The following is a 23,716-nucleotide window of genomic DNA, read 5'->3' as shown; positions in this document are numbered from 1 at the left end:
TCAAATTACTAAAAATTAGCTAAAAACAAAGGTTGAGGGACATAGTTAACCCAAAATCTAGACGTCATTAAGGTCCACAATCTCCAAAATATCTACATATTATATTCCTCAGTATTCGTCGGATCCAAATCCAATTAGCTTTCCTGTGTTTAAATATCAAATCGCTAATTGTGCGATTCTCATTCAAAAAAAAATTGTTTAATTTCTTTTTTTCTGGAAAAAAATGAAAATAAAGAACTATTCTAGAGGGAACTACTGTAAGTCTGTAACCATAATATTTCCACACCTTCAAATAAAAGAAGACTCTTGAAACAAAATAAATCTACAATTTAACTCTTGCTACGTACACTGTGGCCTCATTCTTTAAAAATAGGTAAATAGAGCACTTCTTCCACTTAAGGTGAGAGCAAATACAGTAGACAATGGTGACAATTGAACCCCGAAAAAGATAAAAGATAAAATGATTCAAGGAACAACATAGATAAGATGAGGGTTGAAGGGCTGAGACATCACTCAGGCTAGAAGATTACAATAAGTTTTGTATGACAGTATTCATTCAGATGAAACTGGAAACTGGTGGAGGCACTCAGTCGCTAGAGAATGCAGTTTATCAGCATGCTTTCTTCTATCCAGCTACTTCAACTGAACAAAATCGCCCGTAAAACTATGAATCTGTATACCGCAAAATGATGCCAGAAGGCCATGGAAATCATGCATATCTTAGTAACCATTTATCTGAGGCCTCGGGGTTGGCCCCATCAGCCGTGAAAAAGGTATTTGACCGCGGGTAGGAATGCCCCTTTGGCCCGAAATCCGATCGTTTAATTTTGGATCTGAGACTGATCTTGAAAATGCTTGCGCAAGCTCAAGAGCTGAAGCTGCTTTTCCATGGTGCAGGCCAGCACCATCAGGAGATGACGGTTTTGGCTGTTCAGGCTTCCGCCAGGTCTCCGGTGATGGTGGCCTCTCTGACTGTTGCGGCTGCCTATCAATCTCTTTGTTGTTCTTCCTCCCATCATTGCGCCAGTTCCTCTTCTGCATATCAACCCTCTCAACTTGGTTATCCCTCCTATCAAATTTCTTTCCGGTCCTCTGATCGAAAGGATGATTATCAGCTTTGTCAGGGTGGCGAGTCGGATTTGCATTCCCGGGAACTCTATCAGGCTTTGGAGAGTTATGTTCAGCCCTCAGAACATGATGGTCAGCCCTTGGAACATGATTTTCAACCCTGGGAACACAATTTTCAACCCTGGGAATAGCAATAACCATTATTGTAAGAGAATATAAAGATTTTCTTTAGATGAAAGTGTATTGCAACCAGAAAATTTTAACATATAAAAGAAGCCGTACTTGTTAGACTGTTGAACCACGTCAGAATTATTAATCACAACATCGTCAACTCCTCGCGCCTTCAGAACCTGGGAGTCAACATAATGATTTCAGTACTATTAAGTGATTAAGAGTCATGGAGATTAAAACCAGCAATTAAGAATGGTTGGATGCTTAAAGCAAGGGGCTGCGGCAGGAATCTAAACTACAGAGTTCCTGTGTGGCTTGGACACGACCATGTGTTGGAGCAAAAAGGAACTTGCAAAAGTTCCCTTTAAAAACACCACTTATCTATGTGAACTCAAACCTCAAACTTGGTGTTATAAACTCACCAGTTCTCGAGGGCGAGCACCACCAAACAACGCATTCCTGCATGATATCATCAACTGTTAATGGCAAGTACCAGAGTAGAAGCCCAATATTTATAGAAATGAAGCACAACTTCTTTTGCAAAGACCATCTAAAGACCATCTATAAACACAGAATAAAAGTATCATGTTCTCCCATATTACAAATTCAACGAAAAGATCTCTTCTATATTATAGACTTCAACCCCATGTATGCTCAACTGCTCAAGTTGCATGGATGAAATGGGGTGAAGGGTTGAAGAATATCAACACATATTTTCATCTGAAAGTCCTGAAGTAACTCAAATATCAGCCAAGGAATAACTTCCTTTCTAATCTTGTGGGATCGGAACTACTGGAATCCAAAACTTAAAAGACCACTCCCTTCCATTTCTCACAACAAGACCCACACAACAGTACAGTGCACAATAACAAAGTATTGTGTGTGCATATTGCTATCAGATGCAATAACTGTAGTGGGTGTGGAGTACATGAAAAGTCCTTCGTCAGATTAGGCAGGATGTCTAATAGATGTAAAGTAGATGAGAAGAAGGTAAAGGCGAAACAAATGACAAACAAAATAATATATAAATCACAACTCATCGGAATTGTATAACTTAGACAGCATAACAGAAGATGAGAAGTCTTCATCTACAACTATGCAGAAATGAAAACTACGTCATACTTGTACCTCTATTCCATATTTTGACATGATAATCAGAGCCCTAGAAATGCTCTTAATATAATAAATGATCTCCCTTCTTCCCTTCATTGTAAGGGCAGTTACCATATATCTTCACCAAATTTATGCAAAGGGTAAACTAGGGAGGGACAGATATGCGAATATCTATGATTTAAAACTACAACACTCCTAATGAGACTTATTTTTCCAGTTTATTCAACAGAAAAGGTTAGGATTGAAAGAAATAGACACTATAATCTGATCACTGTACTTATAAGATTGCATGTGAAAATGAGTAAACAGTCATGCACAGTACCAAATGATCTCTAACACTTCAATCAGCTTTACATCATTTCATTCTCCCTCTTAATCGAAAAGGCATAAATTAACAAAGTATAAGGCAACCAATCATTGCTAAAGAAACATTACCTCTCTCTTTCAGCAATTATATCCAATTGTTCAAGAGGCTGAGACCGGGGCTTTAAATTCAATTTTGGACGCTCCACGGCCAGTTTCCCAGTCTCAGAGCCAGCTGAACCAGGATTTGTAGAATTCATATTTCCATACACTTCATTGACAGTTTCAACTTGAACAGGGTGCTGGTACCCCTGTAGTCGACCAAAGAATGTGAAACTAACTCATTAAGTGGAACTTTGTCATTATATCTGAGAAAGAAAAAAAATACTCAAATACACATAAACAGACCAATTGGTAACCTTGTGAATACCTGTGCATGATCACTAACTGGAGCTTCCAAATGGCCCACCGGCCTTGTTCTTGGCAGTAACTTTAACTTAGGGCGCTCTATGGATTCTGAAGAAGCAAAGGGCTGTACTTCTGTCTGACCATATCTACCATCAGCCTGAGTGGGTTGAACCCTGTTACTATACACAGTTGGCTTCCTTTCTCTTACTTCTGCAACAATGGGGATCCTGCCCCTCTCATAATCAGGTAACTCCTTCCTAACCATTGGGTTCCTTTCTTTTACTTCTGAAAGGATGGGCCCCCTAGCCCTCTCGTAATCCTCCGGCAACTCTTTCCTAACATTATGAATACCATCATCAATTTGTAGACCTCTTTCAGCTTGTCTTGCCAAGGTGGCATCATAGTTCTGGCACTCAACCATCACATCCATCCTCTTGTAAGAGTCACTACCATAACCCCTGGAATGTACACCACTCTCTGTATCAGCTGACCTAACAACCTCAATATTATTTGTCTGATACTGGATGGAAGACTTCGATTGCCATCTACCAGAAGACACCTTCTCGAGTGCACTAGCATGAGCCAACTTCACAACAGCACTCTGTCCGGACCATACAGGTGGCGCCGGCTCAGTCACACCTGCCATCTCCTTCCTCACTGCCCACGCATTAGGCTGAGCACCACTAACACCGCCACGTCCACCATTACCAGAATTAACCCCCTGCACCTCCCTAACCCTCTCCGAGTAAGAACTCACTCCTCCCCTGGGGGATTGCGGCGCCGGAGCCCATCCCTGCACGCCCGATACTCCCCCGGGGGAAGCAAACACCGGCTTCGGCTCGGCACCGGCTGGGGCCACCTGAATGCTGTCATCACTAATAGTCCGGCGGGGTGCCGACACCCCATCCAGAGGCTTCCGCTCATCCTCATCAAAGTTCCGGCCAATGTGCACAGAGTGCGTCAGGAAGGGAGTCTTATCATCAAAGTGCCTGGTGGCGGGCGACGTATGTGGCCGGGAACGGTGATCGGGCCGTCCGATCGGGTTTCCCCAAGCGGCCGGCCGGTCGTAACTTGGACGATCCGTATGCCTAACAATTCTGTCAATCCAAAATCCAGTTTGACCATTAGCTAGGGTTTTTCCGTTCCAATCCAAAACCGTCGATCCAATAAAAAAAAAACACACAATATCTAATTGCTTATGCTAATCTCTCATACATTATCACACAATACACTGATCAAACCAACAACGACGAGAAGAGTAATCGAAAAAAGAATAGGGATAAAAAGGGACTTACACACCGGGAGCAGAAGGGAGAGGGAGATCGGAGGGAATAGAACCGCCGTGAAAGTCCTTGAGCGTCATGGTGTTCCCGCTCACTTTCTTCTTCGACATCTTTCTCTCCCCTCCCTCTTTCTATCTCTCTCTCTCTCTCTCGAAAATCGAAACCTCTATTCCTTTAGCTCCGGGAGCTCTGTTTGTTTTCGTTTCAGGAATATTAACAGCAGGAGAAGAAGAGGCGAAACGACGACGTATCGGAGGAGAAGAAGAAGAAGCAGAGGGTGGGGGGCAGAGAAAACAGAAGCCTTTCAGAACCCGCCGGAGATCGCGCGCCTCTGCTTCTCTCTCTCTCGATGTTGCGAGTTGCGACTTCACCACCACTTTTTTTTTTTTTTTGCGTCCGTACTGTTCGTTAAAAACACCACTCGAAATCAGATGACGGAGGCGTGTTTCTTTTGTCTTTAATACGCTCTCCTCAGCCGTCTGATCATCCACCGACCTGTCTAATAAAATATTATTATTCCGACCCCGTGTTCTCTCTCTAGTGAGTCTAGTCTCTCTCTCCGTGTTCTTTTTTGGCACGAAGCTCGATAAAGTTGTCGGGTCCAACAACAAGGCCCAACGAAAGTTCTCACAGGCCCAGTGAGAATACAGACCTAGTAAAGAGAAGCCCGATAATATCATCTACTGTATTTGGGTTTTATGTTCTAAAATAATACATTTTTTCTTTTTAACGAAATGAAAGTTTCATTACATAATCGGATGTCAGAATGGCTACATATAGTAACCTACTCGTTAATCTCATATAACATCAAACATAAGTTAATATTAGTACAACTTAAGACAGTCCACATAAGTTCATGACAGTCTTACAAAAGAGGTGTAATATAGTTATGACTACCAAACATACATGCAGAATACAGTCATTAAAAACTACAAGATACTAAAGAAGTATACACCTAGAGCCTAAACGCTCAATTACGATTCCTAAGTAATATGCAACCATCTAGAAGTTGTCAGCTCATAAAACCAACACAAATAAAAAATGCACCTTGGTTTTGCCTTTTAAGATACATTCTTGACAATACCCGGGGCTAGTTTAAGGCTTTTCTCAGAGATGGAAAGCATGTCAGATCTCTCTCTAGAGCATGTGTCAGATCAAGCTAGAGGGAGTTTGGTGTTGTGCCAGAGCGCACTAGGGTCTTTAGAGAATGTTAAGCTTTTGCTCTAAAATAATACTCTGTTAGATAACTTATGTTAGATTTGGTGTTTATTTACAGTGGTAAAATAGTATAAAAACTGATAAACCAAAGATTGATGAAGCAGGATCACCTCAAACCCTCGGTTAGTTTAATCCATCCAAAGTGGCTGATATTGTCAATTTGACTAGCTATATATACATGGGAAACATGTTGCCGCTGAATCTCTGTCATTACCTAAGAGCCCCTTCTAATGAGGTCTACTTGAGGACTTACTTGTTTCACCTAGGACATTGCCTTCTAATGCTCACTGGCTTCTTTGCTTAACATATATTACTTCTTTTTTTAAGTTTTGACTGTATAAGAATTCAGAAGAGAAGTTGGGTTGTCGATTGTAAAAAAATAAAGGAATCACAAGAGGTAAATGGTTATTATGGGTAATAAAGACTTTCTATACTCTCAGAAGGTCAATTTTCAACTAAACTAAAAAACAAGGTTATAAATCAATTTGGTGACTAGAATATGGTTATTTTTTAAAATTTCTTAATCCGTCTTTAAATTGTTTTTATTTTTGGGGTTTGATATAAAATGTATAAAATATGGTCATTTTTAGGTGTTCTGATATATTCATAATGAAAAGTGAGGGGACGAAATTGCATATATATTTTGATGAAAATAAAATGTCAAACAAAAGCTGTCTGAATTTTGCCTGATTTTTGCCTGATTACTGATTATATTTTGAGCAATTTGAAGATGTTAGTGACTCTGTAATTCTTTTTTTTTTTTTTTTTTTGGAACAGGACTCTGTAATTCTGTTTGAAGATGTAATTCTGTTGGTAATTAAAATGTACCACTCGTAATCTGGCCAAAGAGTCCCACATGTACACGACTACACTCACATCCTTTTACGGATGAACTAGTACATTTTTGGTCATTTTGTGAAGGTAGCTTTATTTCGAAATTTCAAACTCATACTGGTAGGGTCACAGAGTAAATGAGCAGTTGTCACGTTAAAACGTTAGGCACCGTTAGTCTAAACGGTTAGTCAAGTTACTTAGCAGTCGAGCTTAAGACCAGTAAAACTGTAAAATCTCATCTTTAACACGCCAATCGTAGTGATAGCTGTGTCTGCGATCATGTATTTCTACTGTATAGAGTATTGACCCCAGTACTTTTAATGTTTTGTACTAACGTCGTTAGACGGATGCTAGTAATATAACCACACCCTCTTCCGTATCTCTCTTATTTTCAACCCACATCGATCTTGGTCGCTCCTCCCTTGTCTTAATTCCGTTTCTCCTCGACCATTTGAGTTATGGAACACCCCCCCTTGATGACTAGCACACAGTCCCTACCACAACCTGAATTGGATCATCTGACGCGGGTGTTTTGTGGCTTGATAGCTATGCTATGTGTGGTTGGGATTGCTCTAGCACTCTTGTTACAATCTTGCCCGAAGCGGCAGGTCAGTGTGTTTCCCAGCGAATTCGAAGAAGACGGCGGAGGAGCCAGAGGAGGAGATCACAATGCAGGAGGGCCGGAACAACAACAAGCAGAATAGATCTCAAACTATGTGATTAGTAATGGAGATTATGCCCAACATCTTAAAGTTTAGAGGCTTTGATCCTTAGTCTTATATCTAGAGTTTGTCATGAACTACGTACCACGGGTTAGTGAGCTAAGGCTGTTGGATGGGAAGTGGTAAGTTCTCTAACGCTTTGATTATGGAAGGGAAAGTTCTGATATATAGATGAACCTGTTAGATCCAAGTATTGTTGTTTTCTGCGTCAAGTTCGTAATGGAACATTATCTATCGGACTACTTCATCTTACATTCTTACTCATGGCTGTAAATCTGTAATGCCAATCTTGTTGGAAAAATGGTGTTTTCACCGCTTCTTTTAGGATGATTGTAGAATAAACCGGACGTTGTTTATATGGAACGGCAAAATTATCACTGTTAACATAACTTGTAAAATCAATACTATTTTATCCAAGATAGGCCAATACGGTCCTTATATTAACCTACCTTAGATAAAATTCATACAATGCTACATGAAATATGAATTGAAACCCAAATACCAGATAAGATTCAGTTCCATGGTCAGATTCATATTAGCTTCTGTTAAGTTCATAACACCAACTAATTTCAGTTTACCCAAATCAATTTTAGGTCAATCATCATGTTAGTCATTCTTCCTTCAATTTCATCAAAAACACCTCTCGACTCACAATTTTCATCAGTTATGGCCAAACCTCCGTTTTCCATCTAATTCCTCTGTCAACCCTCGACTCTCAATTTTCATCAGTCATGTCTAAACTTCTGTTCTCCATCTAATTCCTCCGTCAAGTAATGATGTGGCATCAAGAAGAAAATCAAATTACCGAAAAAAAAAAAACTTTTACTGACCATTTTCCCTCGTATCGATACACATATGTAAAAATGTATATTGTGAAGATAAAATTCCATAGTTTATTAGGAGAATGTTTGCTAATCCAAAAAATTATTGAAAATAATTAGTTTAATTATTTTCCAGACTTGTCCCTTGCTTGGCCCTAGTTCTTTAACAAAATGACTGAGGGGAGAATCAGTGAAATGACACCAGGATCATGATCAAGCCCAGATTACATTCCTCGAAAATATGAAGGATCTTGGTATACTTTTGGCATTTATGATCTCAGTTACCAAATGATGTTAACAGAAATCTCTCAAATCATTGATTTTCATTCAACAAGTCTTACTAAAACTTCCCTAATCTAAATCCCTTGCACAACTAAGACGTCGTCAAATCACCCATATGATACAACATCAATACTAAACCTCTGGTTCTCTATCATCACATTGCATCACAAAGGATGTAGAGTGGTTGCTAAATGGACCAGCCTGTGCTATTGCAATCAACACGAGAAATAGAAACACCCTGTAGATTTGCATCTACATCGTCTTAAGCATTACTTACGACAGCTTCGACATGTACCCGTATGAGTGAGAGCTTGTACTCCACAATTGTAACAGAATGCAAATCCACACCTGCAGCAATTTACATTGGTAAAATCCATCAGTAAATCAAAGAGACAATCTGGAGATCCACACCTGCAGCTAAACAACTACCACAATGAGGAATATTAAAAGAGGACCTTTATCTAAGCTGAAGGATTCATCTCTAGTCTTAAGACACATTAAAATAGTCACTCCACATTTTAACACATTCTGATACTGGCACTCAAAATTCTAGGTAGTTTCAACTTGAGGACCAACATGTTCCACTTAATATATCAAAGACAAACACAACATTTCTATATATATGAACCATCTACTAGCTGAAACAAACAATCAAAACCAAGCACCAGTAGTCAATAAAATCAATGTCATGACCTGCATTTCATGTAGGAGCAACCGAAACTTTTTTCGACATAAAACTTGCAGCTCGGGCACCTCCTCCAGTTCTGGCTCTGCGCCAGGTTCCTCAACATAACATCCTCACTGGCTCTCTCATCCACACTGAGCTTCTGAAACTCGTCGCAATCCATCCCAACATGCCAAGCAACCCTACACTGAGCACAGAACATCCTCTGGCAATGCGGGCATTGCGACTCCCTCACCATTTCCTCCCCATCATAAATCATCATGGCGGAGCAGTCCTGATAGGGGCAGTAGAACTTCTCCGATCCCAGAATAACCGCGTCACACATTGCCTTCCCCCACCTCTCGAACACCGGCGCCGGCAGCACCGAGCGGCAGTACTCCCGCTCGAGCAGGCCCGCGCAATTCGGAACAGGGCAACGGATTGTCGGCTCGTTCTCTTGGAGCTTGGAATCGATGTAGCTGATGACGCAGTCGGAGCAGTACACGTGGCAGCAATTCTCGATCGGGAAAGATTCGTACCCGAGCTTGTCGTCGGCGCAGATTTCGCAGACGAAGGGGGGGTAGTCGGTGAGGGAGTCGGAGCACTGGCCGGGTTCGGGTACCGACCCGGTTGAAAACGGGTTTGTTCTGCGCCTTTTGAAGCGGGTTTTGGTGGGTTCGAAGCGGAGGACTCGAATCTCGTCGTCGTCGGAGCCATCCGAGAGGTCGATGAAGGCGGCGGGGGAGGGGGAGGGAGACGATCCGGGGGCAGAAGGGTCTTTTTGGAGACGTGGGAGGATGACGTCAGCGTCGTCGTCGTCGATGGTCAGGATTTGAACCGGGGAGTGAGAGTGGGAGGAGGGTTTGGAGGTGGTGAGCATATTTTCGCGGAAATTGAGGCGTGTGATTCGGGGACCTTCTGCTACTACTGCTAGTGCCGCTCTCGATCACTCTCAATGTTTCTTGTACGATTAAGGTTTCATCGAGCGTCTCACCAAAAAAAAGGTTTCATCGAGTGGTTACTTTCAAAAAGGCTTCTTCGAGTGGGACTCACAGGAGGTATTATCTATTGGAGCCAATTTTTCATGGTGGTTTGGTGTTTATTTACGGTTGTAAATAGTAATGATGAGCATTTTCGGTTGATAAAATAGTTAATAAATTGAACGAAAGTTATATTTATTAATCTATTTTAAGAGTTGGGTTTCAACAGAGTAGTTATTAGAGAAAATTTAGCTATTTATTAATAAATTCTCTCTTCTGAATTGATAAATTTGTTAAGAGTGTGGCTATTAGAATCTCCAAATTTACTCACTATACCTCTTATTCTCTCTACACATCTCTCTTACTTTTCAATATAAACATTTGCTCACTATATTTCATTTCAAATTCCTAACATAACCTTAGTTATTTATTGACATATATTTCAATCAATTAATTACCTCTTATTCACTTAATTGACCTCTCATTCTTTTTTTTTTCCTTTTTTTTTTCTAACATCCATTATATCTACCTTCATTTTTTATTATTTTTTTCATGCAAGAAATGTTGTATCATGAACTATTCTATATATCTTAGAATGAAATCAGTTCTTATTGAATTGAAAAGTCTAAAGAGAATAAATATTTTATTTTATTTTGTATAATTACTGTCCTTAATAGTCATTGTGTATGAAGATGTATATGTCATTTCATAATTCGCAATAGGGTGAGGTCTACTGAGCAAATTTGGAGGTCCTAATATCCGCACTCATTTGTCAATTTTGTTTATCAATTTCAAAATTTGTTGACTTCTTAAGTATACTGTTGGAGCAAATATTCATTTAAAAATTGACAAATCTCTATAAAATTTTTTTTTTTCAATTTATAATGCCGTTGGAGATGGTCTACCTAAAACTATAATTTGTTAGTTTTCTATAACGATAAAAGATTAGGCTTCTATGTAACAAAGATGTTGTTATGAAATTTAACAATGCGTTATTTTGAGATAACTTAAATGGGTGAAATAGAGTTTTGTATGTAATGGTGATGGTGATGGTTCCACAATAAAATCGAAAGATGTATATTATTATTGGATGATATGTATCGACATGCTTATTACATTGTTTACGACAACTAAATCGTGACATGCCTCCAACAATCTAAATCGTGAGCACCTAAGTCGTAAAAAATACCAGTAGATCATGAGAGATGATATTAGGATCATTGGTAGCTAGCAAACAGGTAGTATTAACCCAATTAAGAGAGAGGTTCAACTAGTAAAGATTGGATCAGTGCCCGAGTCCCTTGCTCTTGATCACCAAATCCATCTCCATCTTGGTAAAGGATGTGCCCCACGCGAGCAATATTTGTGGTAATGTTGATGTATGATGAAGATATTTTGGGATTTCTGGTCAAGCAATTTTCATTTATTTTCTTCCATGCATTGTCTATCATGCTTTTGATGTTCTTTCGAGCTATTTCTTCTGAAACATTCATTTCTCTCTTGTAACATAGGATTGATGAAGCAGCATCGCCTCTCTCTTGCTCGGCCTGTTATAAAAATTTAACCACTCAATTAGCATATATAATAGTCGGAACACAAATTAGGCTCTCTAATATGTGAAGCAAGCAACAAAAGCAAAATTACCGCAGAAGTTCCCAGATCGTTGAGGAGTCGAAGTATCACCGAGATATTGTACACAAGATCTTCATTCATGTGCAGAGAATCATCTACTCCTTCCTCATGTTTTGTGGCGAAGAATGCATGAGTGAAAATAAGAGAAGCAGATGATGAAATGTAACCATTGCTAAGGTACTCTTCAAAGGATGGTGTGTAGGCCTCATTGTACCACTCTGCCTCCACCAACAGTGCTTTACAAAAATCTGCCCACTAAGAAATTCAAAGTAACAAAGAAAAGTTAAATCCAAACATACTCACAATATCATATTCATTATGATCATAGTTAACCTTTAACGATTTAGATGATGTCTATAAAATTTTAAGACTCGAGACAAGACATTTTAGGTGTACAAATTTGAATCTCTATCTTGAATTTATTTTATACATCAGAGATGCGGCAACTCAGAAGCGATAATTAATACTCGGGATCTTTGAATCGGGCAAATGTCTTACCACTTTGCATAGCTGAGGTAACACTTGGTTCCACCCATTCTCCTCCTCAGTTTCATTAGCAATTTCACAAGTTGTGTTGTAGAGTACTTGGAAACAGATCTTCATACACTCCGGAAGCTGTTCAGTTTCCATAACATCCCACCTGATCAATTGATCGAAGACAATATATCAACTTTGGGGTAGTGGAATTCTAAGCTAGCAAAAGCGCATACTATACAGTACCACTTTCATGTATGAAATTAACCTACCTTTCAACAGCTCTGGTGAAGTGTTTTAGCTCTTCCAACGAGCCATAAACATCATAAACGTCATCTATGATAAGTATCAAATTGATAACTTTGGTCAGCCATTTTCTAAAAGACTTGTGATCTGTCTCGAAAGCCAATCCCACAGCACACATGAAGCATTCGACCATTCTATCTCTTGCAAAGTCCAAGTTCTTTGTGAGACCCAGATTGTACCACCACCTGCATGATCGAACCGCAAAGCACAATCATTCAAATAAGAAAGTTAGGCTGCTGGCCTGCTGCCACTAAGTTCCTAGCTTTCATTCCTCAAAACATTAAGATTCTTTTGGTTTACTTACTTGGATGCTTCCCTTAGATCTTTCTGGAGTGTGGCTTGAACCTCGTTGAAGTTAAGTTTAGCCAACTCAAGTAAAGTGGTCATGTAGGGTTGATTAGTACGGTTTTTCTCGTAGGCTTTGATGTGCCATTTCACGTTAAACCACTGCACTCTCCTTTGTGATGAAAGCTCCAAGGAACAAGTCACATGCTTGGAAATGCTACTGTCTATTTCATCCCACATAGTATTGGTATCTCTGAGAGTGGCGATTAAGAAAGCTTGAGCCTTCTCTAGGATATCTTCACCTTCAAAAGCTAAGTTTGAGGCCTCCAAAAGTTCAATCATTCCTTTGACATTCCCAGATGTGCTCTTCTTTAATGTACCCATTTCATCCATAAAACGACCAAATATATCTGATAATTAAGTTTAATAAACTGGATTAGTACGTTAGGTTGATTAGTTTGAAGATAATTCCATTAACTAATTAATCTGTGTCCGAACCTTGTGAAACTTGATAACCCTGCTGCCTGAGAATCTTAAAGAATAGTGCAGCAGCATAGAGATCACCCTCTGAACTAATGCAGGGATTGCTGTTGTTTTCGAGTTCAGCAGATGCTATGGCGTCTAGGGCAGCCTTGATTTCCTGCTCAAAGTGGTTGTTCAGGCCTACTTTTCGGATGCTGTCGATCAGCTCCAGCTTTGCTATTACATCTGATTCCTTACATTCAACAAACAACTTCTTTACATCTTTTATCAGCTTCTGCATCTGGATCAGATAACATTCTCCCTGCTTGCATTTACATACAGTTAATTAGTAATAAGTTAATGTATTGATCGAACAAGTAGCTGGCAAGAGGTTAGCTAGAGAGAACTCACATCAAATTTGCTGTTAAGAGATTCAAGGAAATCATACTTCCAGATATTCGGCTTGTAATTCGCAGATCGTCGACTTTGATCATGTACAGAGTAAGCAGAGAGTTCGGATTTCGTCTGCCATTGATGAATTTGCTGCTCCTCAGCTTGAGGATTTCGCAATTGCTTACTACAATCCATGGCTATAGTTGAGACAATTTTGGTAAGGGAAACCAAGTAGGTTTAAAATGAACTGAAGAACTATGTACGTGATCGACTCGAGCTAGCTATAGAGAATTGTTTCGGGGTGGCAAATGAACATATGTTTCATGAGTATTTATAGGCAAATTTACGCGCACAATTACGTACGAGACTTGTTTCACTGGTCATGATCGAGTTCGCATTTCACGTGAAATCCAAGGTCTACGAAATTTAACGTCTAGCTAAATTTAACTTCATATGTTTAGTCTTGTACGTTTTTACGTTATTGAGAAATGCCTCCATAACGTCTAGCTACTCGTATAAAAGAGAAACTCTCAGCCACAAATTTGGATATCTATGTCACATACAGTCAGATATAGACCTGTAGACTAATTATCAATGTATCAATGAAAACACAAGATAATTAGTGTAGATTATCATTTTCACTAGGATCGAATATCGAATTAGGTATGTGGGAAAATTAATTGGTGAGGCTGAAAGTTTGTAGACTATTCTCTATGAAGAGAACATATCAAAATTCTAAACCACAGGCATAACCGAGAAAATGTCACCCACATATGCTTAGATATTTATGTGACACAATATAAATACAATGAGAGCGATAATATTCGTGGACCAATGCGCGCGCGACACATATAATTGGCTACTTCCTTAAACACGAATATCAGTCATATTCGTGATAGTATTTGTGTTTGTTGTTTGTCTCTCCATTAGTGTTGATCAGTCTCAGTCCCAGGCACAGAGCCAAGGCTTTGGTTGGTAGGGCTTGAGCCCAACCGACTTTTCTAGAATTAAAAAAAAAATAAAAAAATACTAGGTATATATATTATGTTTTTTTTTTATTTGCATTATTGTTCAAACAAGCTCATGTGCCGCCTAAACTTCCCGACGTCTATCTCTCTTCCTCTCTACGTGACTATCTATCTTCCTCTCTACGTGACTACGCTTCTATTTCTCAATTCCTTTTCCACTTTTCCTTCTAGTTTTCTAGTCTTCTCCTCTTTGAATCTAAAAACATCCTCATTTTTCTTCCTATATTGGATGTTAAATTGTCAATATAAATTATAGCATTTCAATCTATTCAATTTGAGGAAAATTTTGTTGGGTTTTCTAATTTGTCTATGATTTTTAGAGTTTCTCAATACTTTCATCAATACCTGCTTTTTTACGAAGACTTCATAACATACACTTGAGCTCCTACACTTTACATGGTTGTACTGGAAAATTTTCTTTGGCTTTCGGCCAAAATTAAAGCTCACCTCATGTCCAGATCCTGGATCCGCCACTGATAGTCCCTACCTTTCTAGCATCGATGGAAACTTTGAGTCACAAATGACAAGTTTTGAAGCAGATTCATATGTATGTTACGTACTCGATCGAAGGTTCATGCATGTATGCCCGACCTGTTTTGGCAATTCCCAAATTGAGTACGTAACGCTTCAACTAGTCTCAAGGGTTCTCCCTTTCAGCTTACCTAGTAGGCCGGTGCCAAATATCAAGTGCACTATATATGCTTTGCATTACTTGCGCTGCATGCAGGACCATGATATATGATCCTATCTCTCTTGCATTACTTGTCTTTAACATGTTTCAGAGTGAGACCCAAGTAATGGGTGGTTAATGATTCTATGGTTGTGCCTCGCCGGAACTATATATGATTTCCCTAGCAGATCATGACCATAGCTCGATTATCTGATTCAATTCTTAAATCTTAAAATGCTACGAGATTTTGATGTTATGCTCTCAGTGTCATCCTCACCGGGATTATAATACTCAAAATGTTACGAGCTTGAGAACCATGAATTTACAACAACCATTTCTTCCTAAATGCATAACTATAGGATGATTTGGTGAACCCGTCATACCATTTGTTTTGAACATCAATTGTGCATGAATGTCATGTAACTCGAATCGATCATTACATGATCTAAAGTGCCACGTACTCTTGACATTTCTTTCTATATAATGTTTCCATTTTTCCTAATATATATATATATATATATAGACACACACACAAAGAAATAATCTTTCTTGTTTTGAGATACGCAAATAATTGGTATGAATGATAAAAATTAATTCATTGCCTAAGATAAAAAAGAGAGATTTGCTCAAGGAATCAAGTTGTTTAATTTGCCCAAAAACGTACAGAGGGAGGAGGACAAATATTTATTCCCTCCCTTTGTCTCTGATTAATTGACCTGTGGCAGAAATCCACGCGCCGCCGTGTGTAGTCGGAAGTAATGGAAGGGTTGGAAGTTGCATGGGGAATACTGATAGGCTCCGTTATTGGGTTCTTACTGGCAGCGACCCTAGTGATCGGAGCTCTCGTCTGCCGCAAATACCGAGCAAAGCTCCGTACGGGAACGAGTGTGTCCGCGTCACAGAGGATCACAGCGGCCAGCGCAGCCGAGTCGGACTCCAACCTCGGCCGAGACTCGCCGCGAAGTTCGGAGTGGAGCAACATGTCCATGTGGCTCGAGGCCCTCAAGAAAAAGAACGTCGTCTCCGCTTGTGGCATACCCAAGTATTCGTACGGGTATGTCTACTGTATCTGTACTCTTTTGTCTACGTATACGTGTAGGTGTATAGGTATAAGGTTTGTTGATGGTGGAGGGTTTTGGCAGAGACATCAAGAAAGCGACGTGTGACTTCACGACGGCTATTGGGCATGGGGCGTTTGGGCCTGTCTACAAGGCCCAAATGAGCACCGGCGAGACTTTTGCTGTGAAAGTTCTTGCTTCTGATTCCAGGCAAGGCCAGCATGAGTTTTTGGCTGAGGTAATAATCTATAAATTTACTGGGGTTGTAAAATGTGGTTATTTTAGTGTGTGTAAGAAAGTGGATTTTAATTTTTTGTAAACAGGTTTTGTTACTTGCAAGACTACACCACAACAACCTTGTGAGCCTGATGGGATATACTGCAGAAATGGACCAGCTTATGCTTCTTTATAACTACATGAGCAGTGGCAGTCTTGATTCACATTTACATGGTAAAAATCTTCATTTCTATGATAGTTGAACACAAATTACCAAAAGAGTTAACTTGGAAGTTTTCATTGGGTGAGTATGCGCCTGTTTATGGTCTTATTGTGTCCTGCTGTGCCAATTTGAGTGCCACATTGTTTGAAGGGATGTGCACACTAACCGCGGAGCAGCTCAGAGCTCACGGCATAAGCTAGAGTTTACAGAAGAAGCTTAGCGTCCGTTATGTTCTATGACAAGGAGAGTTGTGGTAACTGGTGGTTGTTTTTGTGTCTTTCTGTTGATTGAGTTTATGAATAGATAAGAGTTTGCAATTTTGTTGATGTACGCCTCCTTCCATGCTTTCATGATAACCTTATAGCTTATAGTCAAGTTCAAGATATCTATCTGATGTTACGAGAACAAGGTTTGCTACTACTGTTGTTACAGTTTCTCTACTTTATAGTGCACTTTTCTTAGTTTGCTTGGAAATGCAGCTGATAATCAGGTGCCATTGAGCTGGGATTTGAGGGTTGCAATAGCTCTTGATGTTGCAAGGGGATTGGAATACCTACATTATGGGGTACGCTTTCATGTCAGTTTCCAGGTTAAGATGCCTGATTTGAACATCCTACTTATCCAGCTTCATTCCCTTTCATATTGCAGGCTGTTCCTCCTGTTGTGCACCGCGACATCAAGTCTTCCAACATACTGTTGGACCAGTCAATGAAAGCTAAGGTATGTGCCCTTTTGTTATTTTTGTCTAAACCTTTCAGTGAATTTATTTCTACATTGATTGTTTTGTCTACCTACAATGCTTATGTTATATAGTTCTGAACCTCATGCATCAAAACTCAAAACTTTAACAGTGCGGACTGCAGAATGTTATTACTGTCTGTTCTTTTAATGTGAATAAGAATGGAACAGTTTTAGTTTCTGAGATTTCTTCTTACTGCTTTACCAGTTAATACCATCTTCTCCTGTTTCTGGTAGTATCTCCATTTTTACCATCTTGTATGTAACTCTTAACAAAAGAGCTTAACTATCATCATATTGCGATCAGATTGCTGATTTCGGGCTTTCAAGACAAGATAAGATGAAATCACGTTCCTCTGGTATCAGGGGAACCTTGGGATATGTTGATCCTGAGTATGTGGTAACAAGAATCTTTACCAAGAAATGTGATGTTTATAGTTTTGGTGTGCTGCTGTTTGAACTAATTACAGGCAGGAATCCACAGCAAGGTCTCATGGAATATGTGGAATTTGTAAGTTAGGGAGCTTCATTGCTTTCTTTCTTGAAAATTACCCTTCACCGAGTTGCATATATGCTTTTAACTCGTAAGTCTCCATTTAGTAATTGATATGGCATGATCATTCACGTTCTATGATTTGCCATGGTGATGAGTAGGCTACAATGGATGCGGCAGATTCACTTGCATGGGAAGAGATTGTGGATCTTCGTCTTAATGGAGAATTTGATGTACAAGAACTAGCTCAGGTTGCTGATCTTGCTTACAAATGTGTTGGTAATGTCTCCAGAAAACGGCCTTCTATGAGGGACATAGTGCAGACATTATCAGTCATTTTGATGAAGAGACGTAGCGCAAAGAAACACCAGCATACTCCAACTGCAGCAGCTGAAGAAACTTACATTGAAATTGAGCTGATAGAGAAACAGGATCATTTAATTGAACGCTGAAGAGAGAGAGAAAAGTAGACAGCAAACTCATACAGTGAAGCATTGAACTTGTAGACGAACCTTTACTTTTCACTTTCCTATCCCTCCTCTGAGTATTTCAGGGAAACATTCAGATTGAAACTTTGAGCTCGCTTGATTCCATTCAGTTTCTGTTGTTCTTAGTATATACTATATAGCTACTTTGTGTTGTTCGAATCAAAAACTTGTGCTTTTCTTGTAACTGAGAAAAAGTGTAGCATGTTTTGTGCGATTGTTGCTGATGTTGCATTTTATTATCAATTACGCAAATTCAGATACACACACCATGCTGAAGTTCTCAGCATGTTATGATGCTATTATCTAGTAGGATTAGTAGAAAAGCAAGAGCATAGCTAGAGTATGCATATATGATCCATGTAAACAGGATCATACTTGAACAACTGAGACCACTAGTTTCTAGTTCTTGTTCTGCAGCACCCCCTTAAGTTTCAAGTACTCCACAGTTTGGTCATATATGTCTTCAATCCCGTACTTGAAAGTGAACCCCTCCTTCTTAAGCTTTTCTGAAGAGAGTATGGTCTTCGCCTTGGATGGAAAATCTCCAAACCTGCATTGCAAAAGGATTATAACAAAATGAAATGCACTTCAAGCCTTCTGCAAGTTCAGCCATAGTCTTAAAGGGCTATTCCCTTTGAAGAGAAGACTTACTCAGTCGGGACTTTGTATTCGGGATATCTTTTGCTGAGGAACTTTGCAACCTCAGGAACACTACTATTTTCAGCACAGCATATGTACCGACCAGAAGCAGATTCTTTCTCTGCCAAAAATATATGAGCTCGGCAGACATCCTCCACATGTGTAATGGATATGGAACCTGATAGCATTTGCATGCCTTTCAAGCCTTTTATGAGGAACTCATTTCCTGTAAGGGTCAAAAAGGATCATTGGAAGGCCGCGGCGCAAATAACTTTTCATTCAAGCTGTAAGGCCTTAAGTAACTAAGTTAAAGCAATGGACAACATATTCTAGCTTGTGGTTTGATACCTGTAATTAAAGACGTGGCGAGGCCTATACTGCTGGGGATGTCTGGAGTGAGAGAAGCACCAGCCATGAGAGAAGGGATCACAGTGATGAGATCAATGTTGTTTTGTTCAGCAAATTTCCATGCTGTCTTCTCAGCTAGTACCTTTGAAACAGGATATCCCTGCAAATTTGAGGGAAAAAACCTTTGTCACCTGGTTCATTTATTTCAATGTAGGCCTTTTGTCTAGCATCAATTACACAAGTCAAGTACTCTTGAAAACTGAAACAGTTTGGTGATTTACCCAGGTAGGTGGCTTGGCAGTGGTCAAGAACTCAACATCAGACCAATCATTTTCGTCGGCGATCAGGCCTGTTCCACTAAGAGTATTGACAGTTACTGCAGCTGCTGATGATGTCAAAACGACTCGTTTAACTGTTTTTGCTTTCACACATGATTTCATAACGTTTAGTACTCCTTGGACTCCTGGCTTGATCATGTCGTTCTGTAAATTAAAAGGGAAAAGAGTACATTGTTCTTAAGCTGAAGCAAAAACATATCAAATGCAAGTTTTAGCTCAACAATTCCTATGAAAATGTACCTCTGGATCCGGCGAGCCAAAGTGGACTGGTGTGGCTACATGGAAAACAAGATCAGAACCTGCTATAGCAGCATCAAAGCTCCCTTCATCGGTTAAATCCCCACGAAATATTGTTAGCTCTCCCAACTCTTGTAGTGCTGTTAGGTGGGAGATCTTCTTCAGATTATCTGTGCCAAAAATGTACACATTAATACACAGTTCACACCAGCTAATTAATATACACACTAAACTCAGAAATTTTACTCTCATTACTAAAATTTTACAGAGAGATTAACCCCAGTAAGTTCCTAGAGATCCTCAACTATTTCACTAATGCCCTCCTCACCTAGCTCATAATGAAGCTTCTAGGTGATAAGACTGACAACTATATTATGCATCCATTTCAAAACTTTATACCTAGTACTTATCCATTTTCCAAGCTAAGCAAAAATAGGGTAAAACCAAAATATAGGTCTGAAGAAGCTAGGGGATATAGTTCTGACCTGGGTCTCTAACAGTGGTTCTGACGGCATAGCCCTTCTCTAGTAAGAGCTTGATCAGCTGAGACGCCACGAAGCCGGTGCCGCCGATGACACAAGCAGACTTTGTTGAGATGATGGGTTGGGTGGTGGACATGGCTTAAACTCTAGCTTTGCTTATTGTGTCTAAGAAGTTGATGGTGTGGGTGTGTCTCAGTGAAGAGGTTGGAGTGCTTATTATATAGAAGAAGACGAAGAAGAAGAAGAAGAAGAAGAGGAAGAAGGATGACACTCACGTCTTGCTTCGGTTAGAAAAAACCAAATTAATAAACTAAAATAAAATAAGGTGAGCACGTGTTGATGAAAGCACCACCAACTCTCTCAAATAGGCAAAATCCACCATTTTGTCTTTGTCACCTTCTGCATCTCCCTTTCTTTCTTTCAACCTATGAGAATTTGACATTCTTCTTCAGATTTTTTATGTTCGAATCTGTTCATAATCTATGTGTCCCCCTTATTCTTAATTTTTTTTTTTCCGTATCAGTCAGTCCTCCTTCCCCCTTTCACCCCAATGTGAATCTTAATAAAAATTATGGTTTTAAATGCAGAAATTATAAAAAAAGAGCGAAAACACTTTGAGGCTACATTGTGGCTATTCTCATTGATTGTAAAATGTAGATTACAAGAGTTTATATAACAAGACAACTAGGTTGAATAGCTAAAAGATCAAACTACCATGCTCTATATTGCTCCTATAATCCTAACAAAGATCTAGCGGTTTGAGAAAAAATACATAGTTTAAATTTGCTATCATTTCAGCTTTTAAATTTTGTACATATGTTTGGGAAGCGTTTGTCCGTCACGGTTCTTAAAATCATCTCTATAACTAAAAAGGCTGTTGCTTACTTGAGTTATGTCAACATTGGAGACTAATTTGTTTCCCTTTTTCATTCAATTTTGGTCAAACAGAGTCTAGATTTTGTTTCATCTAGCGGACTGATTATGTTCACTCACCATGACTTGAATCAAACAGTATATCATATAGCATTCCCAGATTCCTCTCATATATAAAGATATTACTTGAGGAATTACTTGGTGTAGCTAATGGGAAAAACATTTAAAGAGGAGAACTAGGTTACAAGAAGAGGGAACCTAGAGCTGAGCATGGAACACTCACTGTTCCCTTGATCAGAGTTGTATGAACAAAAGCTAAATCCTAATCATGTCCTCCTCCCCATTTCTTGATCAATTTGAGTTAGGTGAAATTTAGGGTGTTAGCTGACCATGCACCTAAACGTTGTGCATCACGTGCACGATTTGTTATGTGATTTTTTTTCAATACATTGCTACCTAGTCAGTGTTGATAGTCTAAATGATTGAAGGATATGATTAAGGAACTCTACTTGTGCTATTGCATTCCAGAGCAGCATGGTAGACTACTTATCACTTTATCAAGTTTTTGCAAGCAATGAGCTAGCTAGTCGATCGATTATAAGAGTTTTCTGTGTTTCTACAACTATGTTGTTTAAGGGCTATTAGCATTTCTTGATCTAGAGTGTGTATCTTCTAATTAGGCTCTCAGTGGACATATCTTGTGCTACTGCTTATGTTCTTTTTGCTATGCCATTTCGTAAGTTTTAAAACATTGGTGTTTTAAGCAGTCTGTTCAAACCAGAATGGCCCTCCACTGTAGATATTCATAAATACCAAGTGTAGTGATTGGTAGCAGACCCAGCTACACTTGTGTTGCAAAAATCCCTTGCTCAGTACTTAACAAAGGGATATTTTGAAGAAAGTATAATGTCATGTAACATTTCCGTATTGAAAGAGTTAATGAGTATGTCCCCGGATGTAGGATCTCATCTGAAAGTAGATGCAACAGATCTAGCACAAGAGTGGAAAATAAAGATGGTACTTAATTACCAAGAATTTAGTGGAGAGTACTTTTAATATTGTTTTGAAACTTAAAACATTAAAATTAAGAATTGACAATTTATCATGTACTGCTCTTAAAATTTTCTCATCGATAAGACATATATCGGGTACCATAAATCAATCACATATTCAATCAACATGCTCATTAGCTTATTGATCAATAAGGGATGGACTCAACTGTGCCTTGGTATTTTTTAATCTGATTAAAATCAAGGGGTAGAATTACTTGCTCGGAATGGGAGCGAGTGTGAGTGTGTGAGTTGCAGCAAGCTATGACAAGTTGGGAGAGAGGGGAATATTCGTACAGACGGGCAGGATTATGTAAATATACATGACAAAATGATGCATGAAATTTGGCATTCATAGAGCAGGACATGAATACATGAAATTAAGCTGGTAACAAGAGTTTGAATACGTACGATTAAGCTTAGCCTAGCTATTCGGCCTCTTAACACAGAGAAGATGGAGTTAGCTAGCTCTAATCAAAGACATGTCTACATGGTTCATTCAAGTGCATCCACATCCATCTTCAAACAACTCGATCCTTGGCAAGGAGTACTAGCTAGCTACCTACTTGGCATGAGTAAAACCCACTCGTCACTACTGAAAACTCAAATATGAAGACTACCGCATGTCTCTACTATACTACTAGTGCTACTGCTACTGCTACGCGCTTGAAACTGAAAATTGCAAAACGTTCAAAAACTCAGAACTGACACAGTGACAGAGATGAGCAGAGATAGGGCTATCTGGCTCATAAGCGAAGGGTGAGGTCCAGATCTGGTTGGCCACCATGAGCAGAATAATAATAAGAATCAGTAGAAGTACCGGTACTTGTAGTCGTTGGAGTTGGAGTTGGGAAAGAAGGAGAGGCTGCATGTGGAAGAGGGTGAGAGGTGGAGTAGTAGTACTCCTGGTGATCAAAATGAGGACCCAGATGATGTTGAAACGACGGCTCCGGAGAGGGAGAGGGAGAGGGCTGGAAGTAGGCGGCTCCTCCGGGAGATGCTCTGTTTCGCAAAGCGGCTTCTCGCTGGCGCTTGTGGACGTTTAGGTGGCCGCCGAGAGCGTGAAAAGTGGAGAACTTTCGAGGGCAGAAGAGGCATGGGAATACACGAACCGGTTTAGAGGAAGCAGAGCGAGATTTTGTAGGTCTGCTCGGTGGTGGTGGTGGTCTAGGAACTACTACTTGTGGTGTAGCTGGTGAGGAATTTTGCTGCTGCTGCTGCTGCAAAAGAAGGTGACGGTGAGGGTGTTGGGTATGAAGAAGGATGTTATGGTGGTACTCATACATGGCTGCCGCTGGGTCTGACATTGTTGAATATGAACCAGGTGGGTGCTGCAGATAGATAGATAGCTAGGCTCAGAGAAACAGATATGATTTTGCTGAGGAGTGCATGTGATCGATCGAGTGGTATATAGAGG

The 23,716-nt window shown here is 39.7% G+C and overlaps 5 protein-coding genes across 5 annotated transcripts; 1 reads left to right on the top strand and 4 right to left on the bottom strand.

Moving 5' to 3' along the window:
- Positions 1 to 267: 267 nt before the first annotated feature.
- LOC101298564 lies at positions 268 to 4,502 on the bottom strand. Its single transcript, XM_004309616.1, has 6 exons — positions 4,359 to 4,502; positions 3,086 to 4,160; positions 2,788 to 2,966; positions 1,662 to 1,698; positions 1,351 to 1,418; positions 268 to 1,249 (listed from the first exon to the last, which is right to left on the bottom strand). Exons 1-6 carry the CDS (start codon positions 4,454 to 4,456, stop codon positions 721 to 723), a joined length of 1,986 nt encoding a protein of 661 aa, XP_004309664.1. The 5' UTR covers positions 4,457 to 4,502; the 3' UTR covers positions 268 to 720.
- Positions 4,503 to 8,152: 3,650 nt separating this feature from the next.
- Positions 8,153 to 9,879, bottom strand: LOC101298276 (probable E3 ubiquitin-protein ligase RNF217-like). Its single transcript, XM_004309615.1, has 2 exons — positions 8,917 to 9,879; positions 8,153 to 8,571 (listed from the first exon to the last, which is right to left on the bottom strand). Exons 1-2 carry the CDS (start codon positions 9,765 to 9,767, stop codon positions 8,493 to 8,495), a joined length of 930 nt encoding a protein of 309 aa, XP_004309663.1. The 5' UTR covers positions 9,768 to 9,879; the 3' UTR covers positions 8,153 to 8,492.
- A 1,241-nt stretch (positions 9,880 to 11,120) lies between these two features.
- On the bottom strand, positions 11,121 to 13,687 carry LOC101301453 ((E,E)-alpha-farnesene synthase-like). Its single transcript, XM_004309624.1, has 7 exons — positions 13,438 to 13,687; positions 13,063 to 13,348; positions 12,584 to 12,974; positions 12,246 to 12,464; positions 11,998 to 12,139; positions 11,512 to 11,754; positions 11,121 to 11,414 (listed from the first exon to the last, which is right to left on the bottom strand). The coding sequence occupies exons 1-7, from the start codon at positions 13,612 to 13,614 to the stop codon at positions 11,121 to 11,123; spliced, it is 1,752 nt and encodes a 583-aa protein (XP_004309672.1). The 5' UTR covers positions 13,615 to 13,687.
- Positions 13,688 to 15,875: 2,188 nt separating this feature from the next.
- Positions 15,876 to 18,297, top strand: LOC101301160 (probable leucine-rich repeat receptor-like serine/threonine-protein kinase At5g15730-like). The gene is made up of 7 exons (XM_004309623.1): positions 15,876 to 16,171; positions 16,260 to 16,413; positions 16,499 to 16,625; positions 17,094 to 17,179; positions 17,263 to 17,334; positions 17,660 to 17,863; positions 18,007 to 18,297. The coding sequence occupies exons 1-7, from the start codon at positions 15,876 to 15,878 to the stop codon at positions 18,295 to 18,297; spliced, it is 1,230 nt and encodes a 409-aa protein (XP_004309671.1).
- A 221-nt stretch (positions 18,298 to 18,518) lies between these two features.
- LOC101297977 (anthocyanidin reductase-like) lies at positions 18,519 to 20,661 on the bottom strand. Its single transcript, XM_004309614.1, has 6 exons — positions 20,381 to 20,661; positions 19,899 to 20,065; positions 19,602 to 19,802; positions 19,321 to 19,480; positions 18,985 to 19,198; positions 18,519 to 18,883 (listed from the first exon to the last, which is right to left on the bottom strand). The coding sequence occupies exons 1-6, from the start codon at positions 20,511 to 20,513 to the stop codon at positions 18,733 to 18,735; spliced, it is 1,026 nt and encodes a 341-aa protein (XP_004309662.1). The 5' UTR covers positions 20,514 to 20,661; the 3' UTR covers positions 18,519 to 18,732.
- Between the last annotated feature and the right edge of the window lie 3,055 nt (positions 20,662 to 23,716).

The sequence above is a fragment of the Fragaria vesca genome, unplaced genomic scaffold (assembly GCF_000184155.1).
Source record: "Fragaria vesca subsp. vesca unplaced genomic scaffold, FraVesHawaii_1.0 scf0513012, whole genome shotgun sequence".
Lineage (NCBI taxonomy): Eukaryota > Viridiplantae > Streptophyta > Magnoliopsida > Rosales > Rosaceae > Fragaria > Fragaria vesca.
Note: the sequence above shows the minus strand (reverse complement) of the source record. Positions and strands in the feature narration are given on the sequence as shown.

What these genes read in the sequence shown, in the direction of transcription:
- LOC101298564 (XM_004309616.1), bottom strand. Translation starts at nt 4,456, where the DNA reads ATGTCGAAGAAGAAAGTGAGCGGGAACACCATGACGCTCAAGGACTTT. An exon ending in GTGCTCGCCCTCGAGAACTG is followed by an intron (nt 1,419 to 1,661) that starts GTGAGTTTATAA and finishes GTTGACTCCCAG; the next exon opens with GTTCTGAAGGCGCGAGGAGT. An exon ending in GTGGTTCAACAGTCTAACAA is followed by an intron (nt 1,250 to 1,350) that starts GTACGGCTTCTT and finishes TGCTATTCCCAG; the next exon opens with GGTTGAAAATTGTGTTCCCA.
- LOC101298276 (XM_004309615.1), bottom strand. Translation starts at nt 9,767, where the DNA reads ATGCTCACCACCTCCAAACCCTCCTCCCACTCTCACTCCCCGGTTCAA. An exon ending in TGCTCCTACATGAAATGCAG is followed by an intron (nt 8,572 to 8,916) that starts GTCATGACATTG and finishes AAATTGCTGCAG; the next exon opens with GTGTGGATTTGCATTCTGTT.
- LOC101301453 (XM_004309624.1), bottom strand. Translation starts at nt 13,614, where the DNA reads ATGGATTGTAGTAAGCAATTGCGAAATCCTCAAGCTGAGGAGCAGCAA. An exon ending in GGGTTATCAAGTTTCACAAG is followed by an intron (nt 12,975 to 13,062) that starts GTTCGGACACAG and finishes CTTAATTATCAG; the next exon opens with ATATATTTGGTCGTTTTATG. An exon ending in TTCACCAGAGCTGTTGAAAG is followed by an intron (nt 12,140 to 12,245) that starts GTAGGTTAATTT and finishes TCAATTGATCAG; the next exon opens with GTGGGATGTTATGGAAACTG.
- LOC101301160 (XM_004309623.1), top strand. Translation starts at nt 15,876, where the DNA reads ATGGAAGGGTTGGAAGTTGCATGGGGAATACTGATAGGCTCCGTTATT. An exon ending in TCTTGATTCACATTTACATG is followed by an intron (nt 16,626 to 17,093) that starts GTAAAAATCTTC and finishes TTGGAAATGCAG; the next exon opens with CTGATAATCAGGTGCCATTG. An exon ending in TCATGGAATATGTGGAATTT is followed by an intron (nt 17,864 to 18,006) that starts GTAAGTTAGGGA and finishes GGTGATGAGTAG; the next exon opens with GCTACAATGGATGCGGCAGA.
- LOC101297977 (XM_004309614.1), bottom strand. Translation starts at nt 20,513, where the DNA reads ATGTCCACCACCCAACCCATCATCTCAACAAAGTCTGCTTGTGTCATC. An exon ending in TTGGCTCGCCGGATCCAGAG is followed by an intron (nt 19,803 to 19,898) that starts GTACATTTTCAT and finishes TTTAATTTACAG; the next exon opens with AACGACATGATCAAGCCAGG. An exon ending in CTGCCAAGCCACCTACCTGG is followed by an intron (nt 19,481 to 19,601) that starts GTAAATCACCAA and finishes TCAAATTTGCAG; the next exon opens with GGATATCCTGTTTCAAAGGT.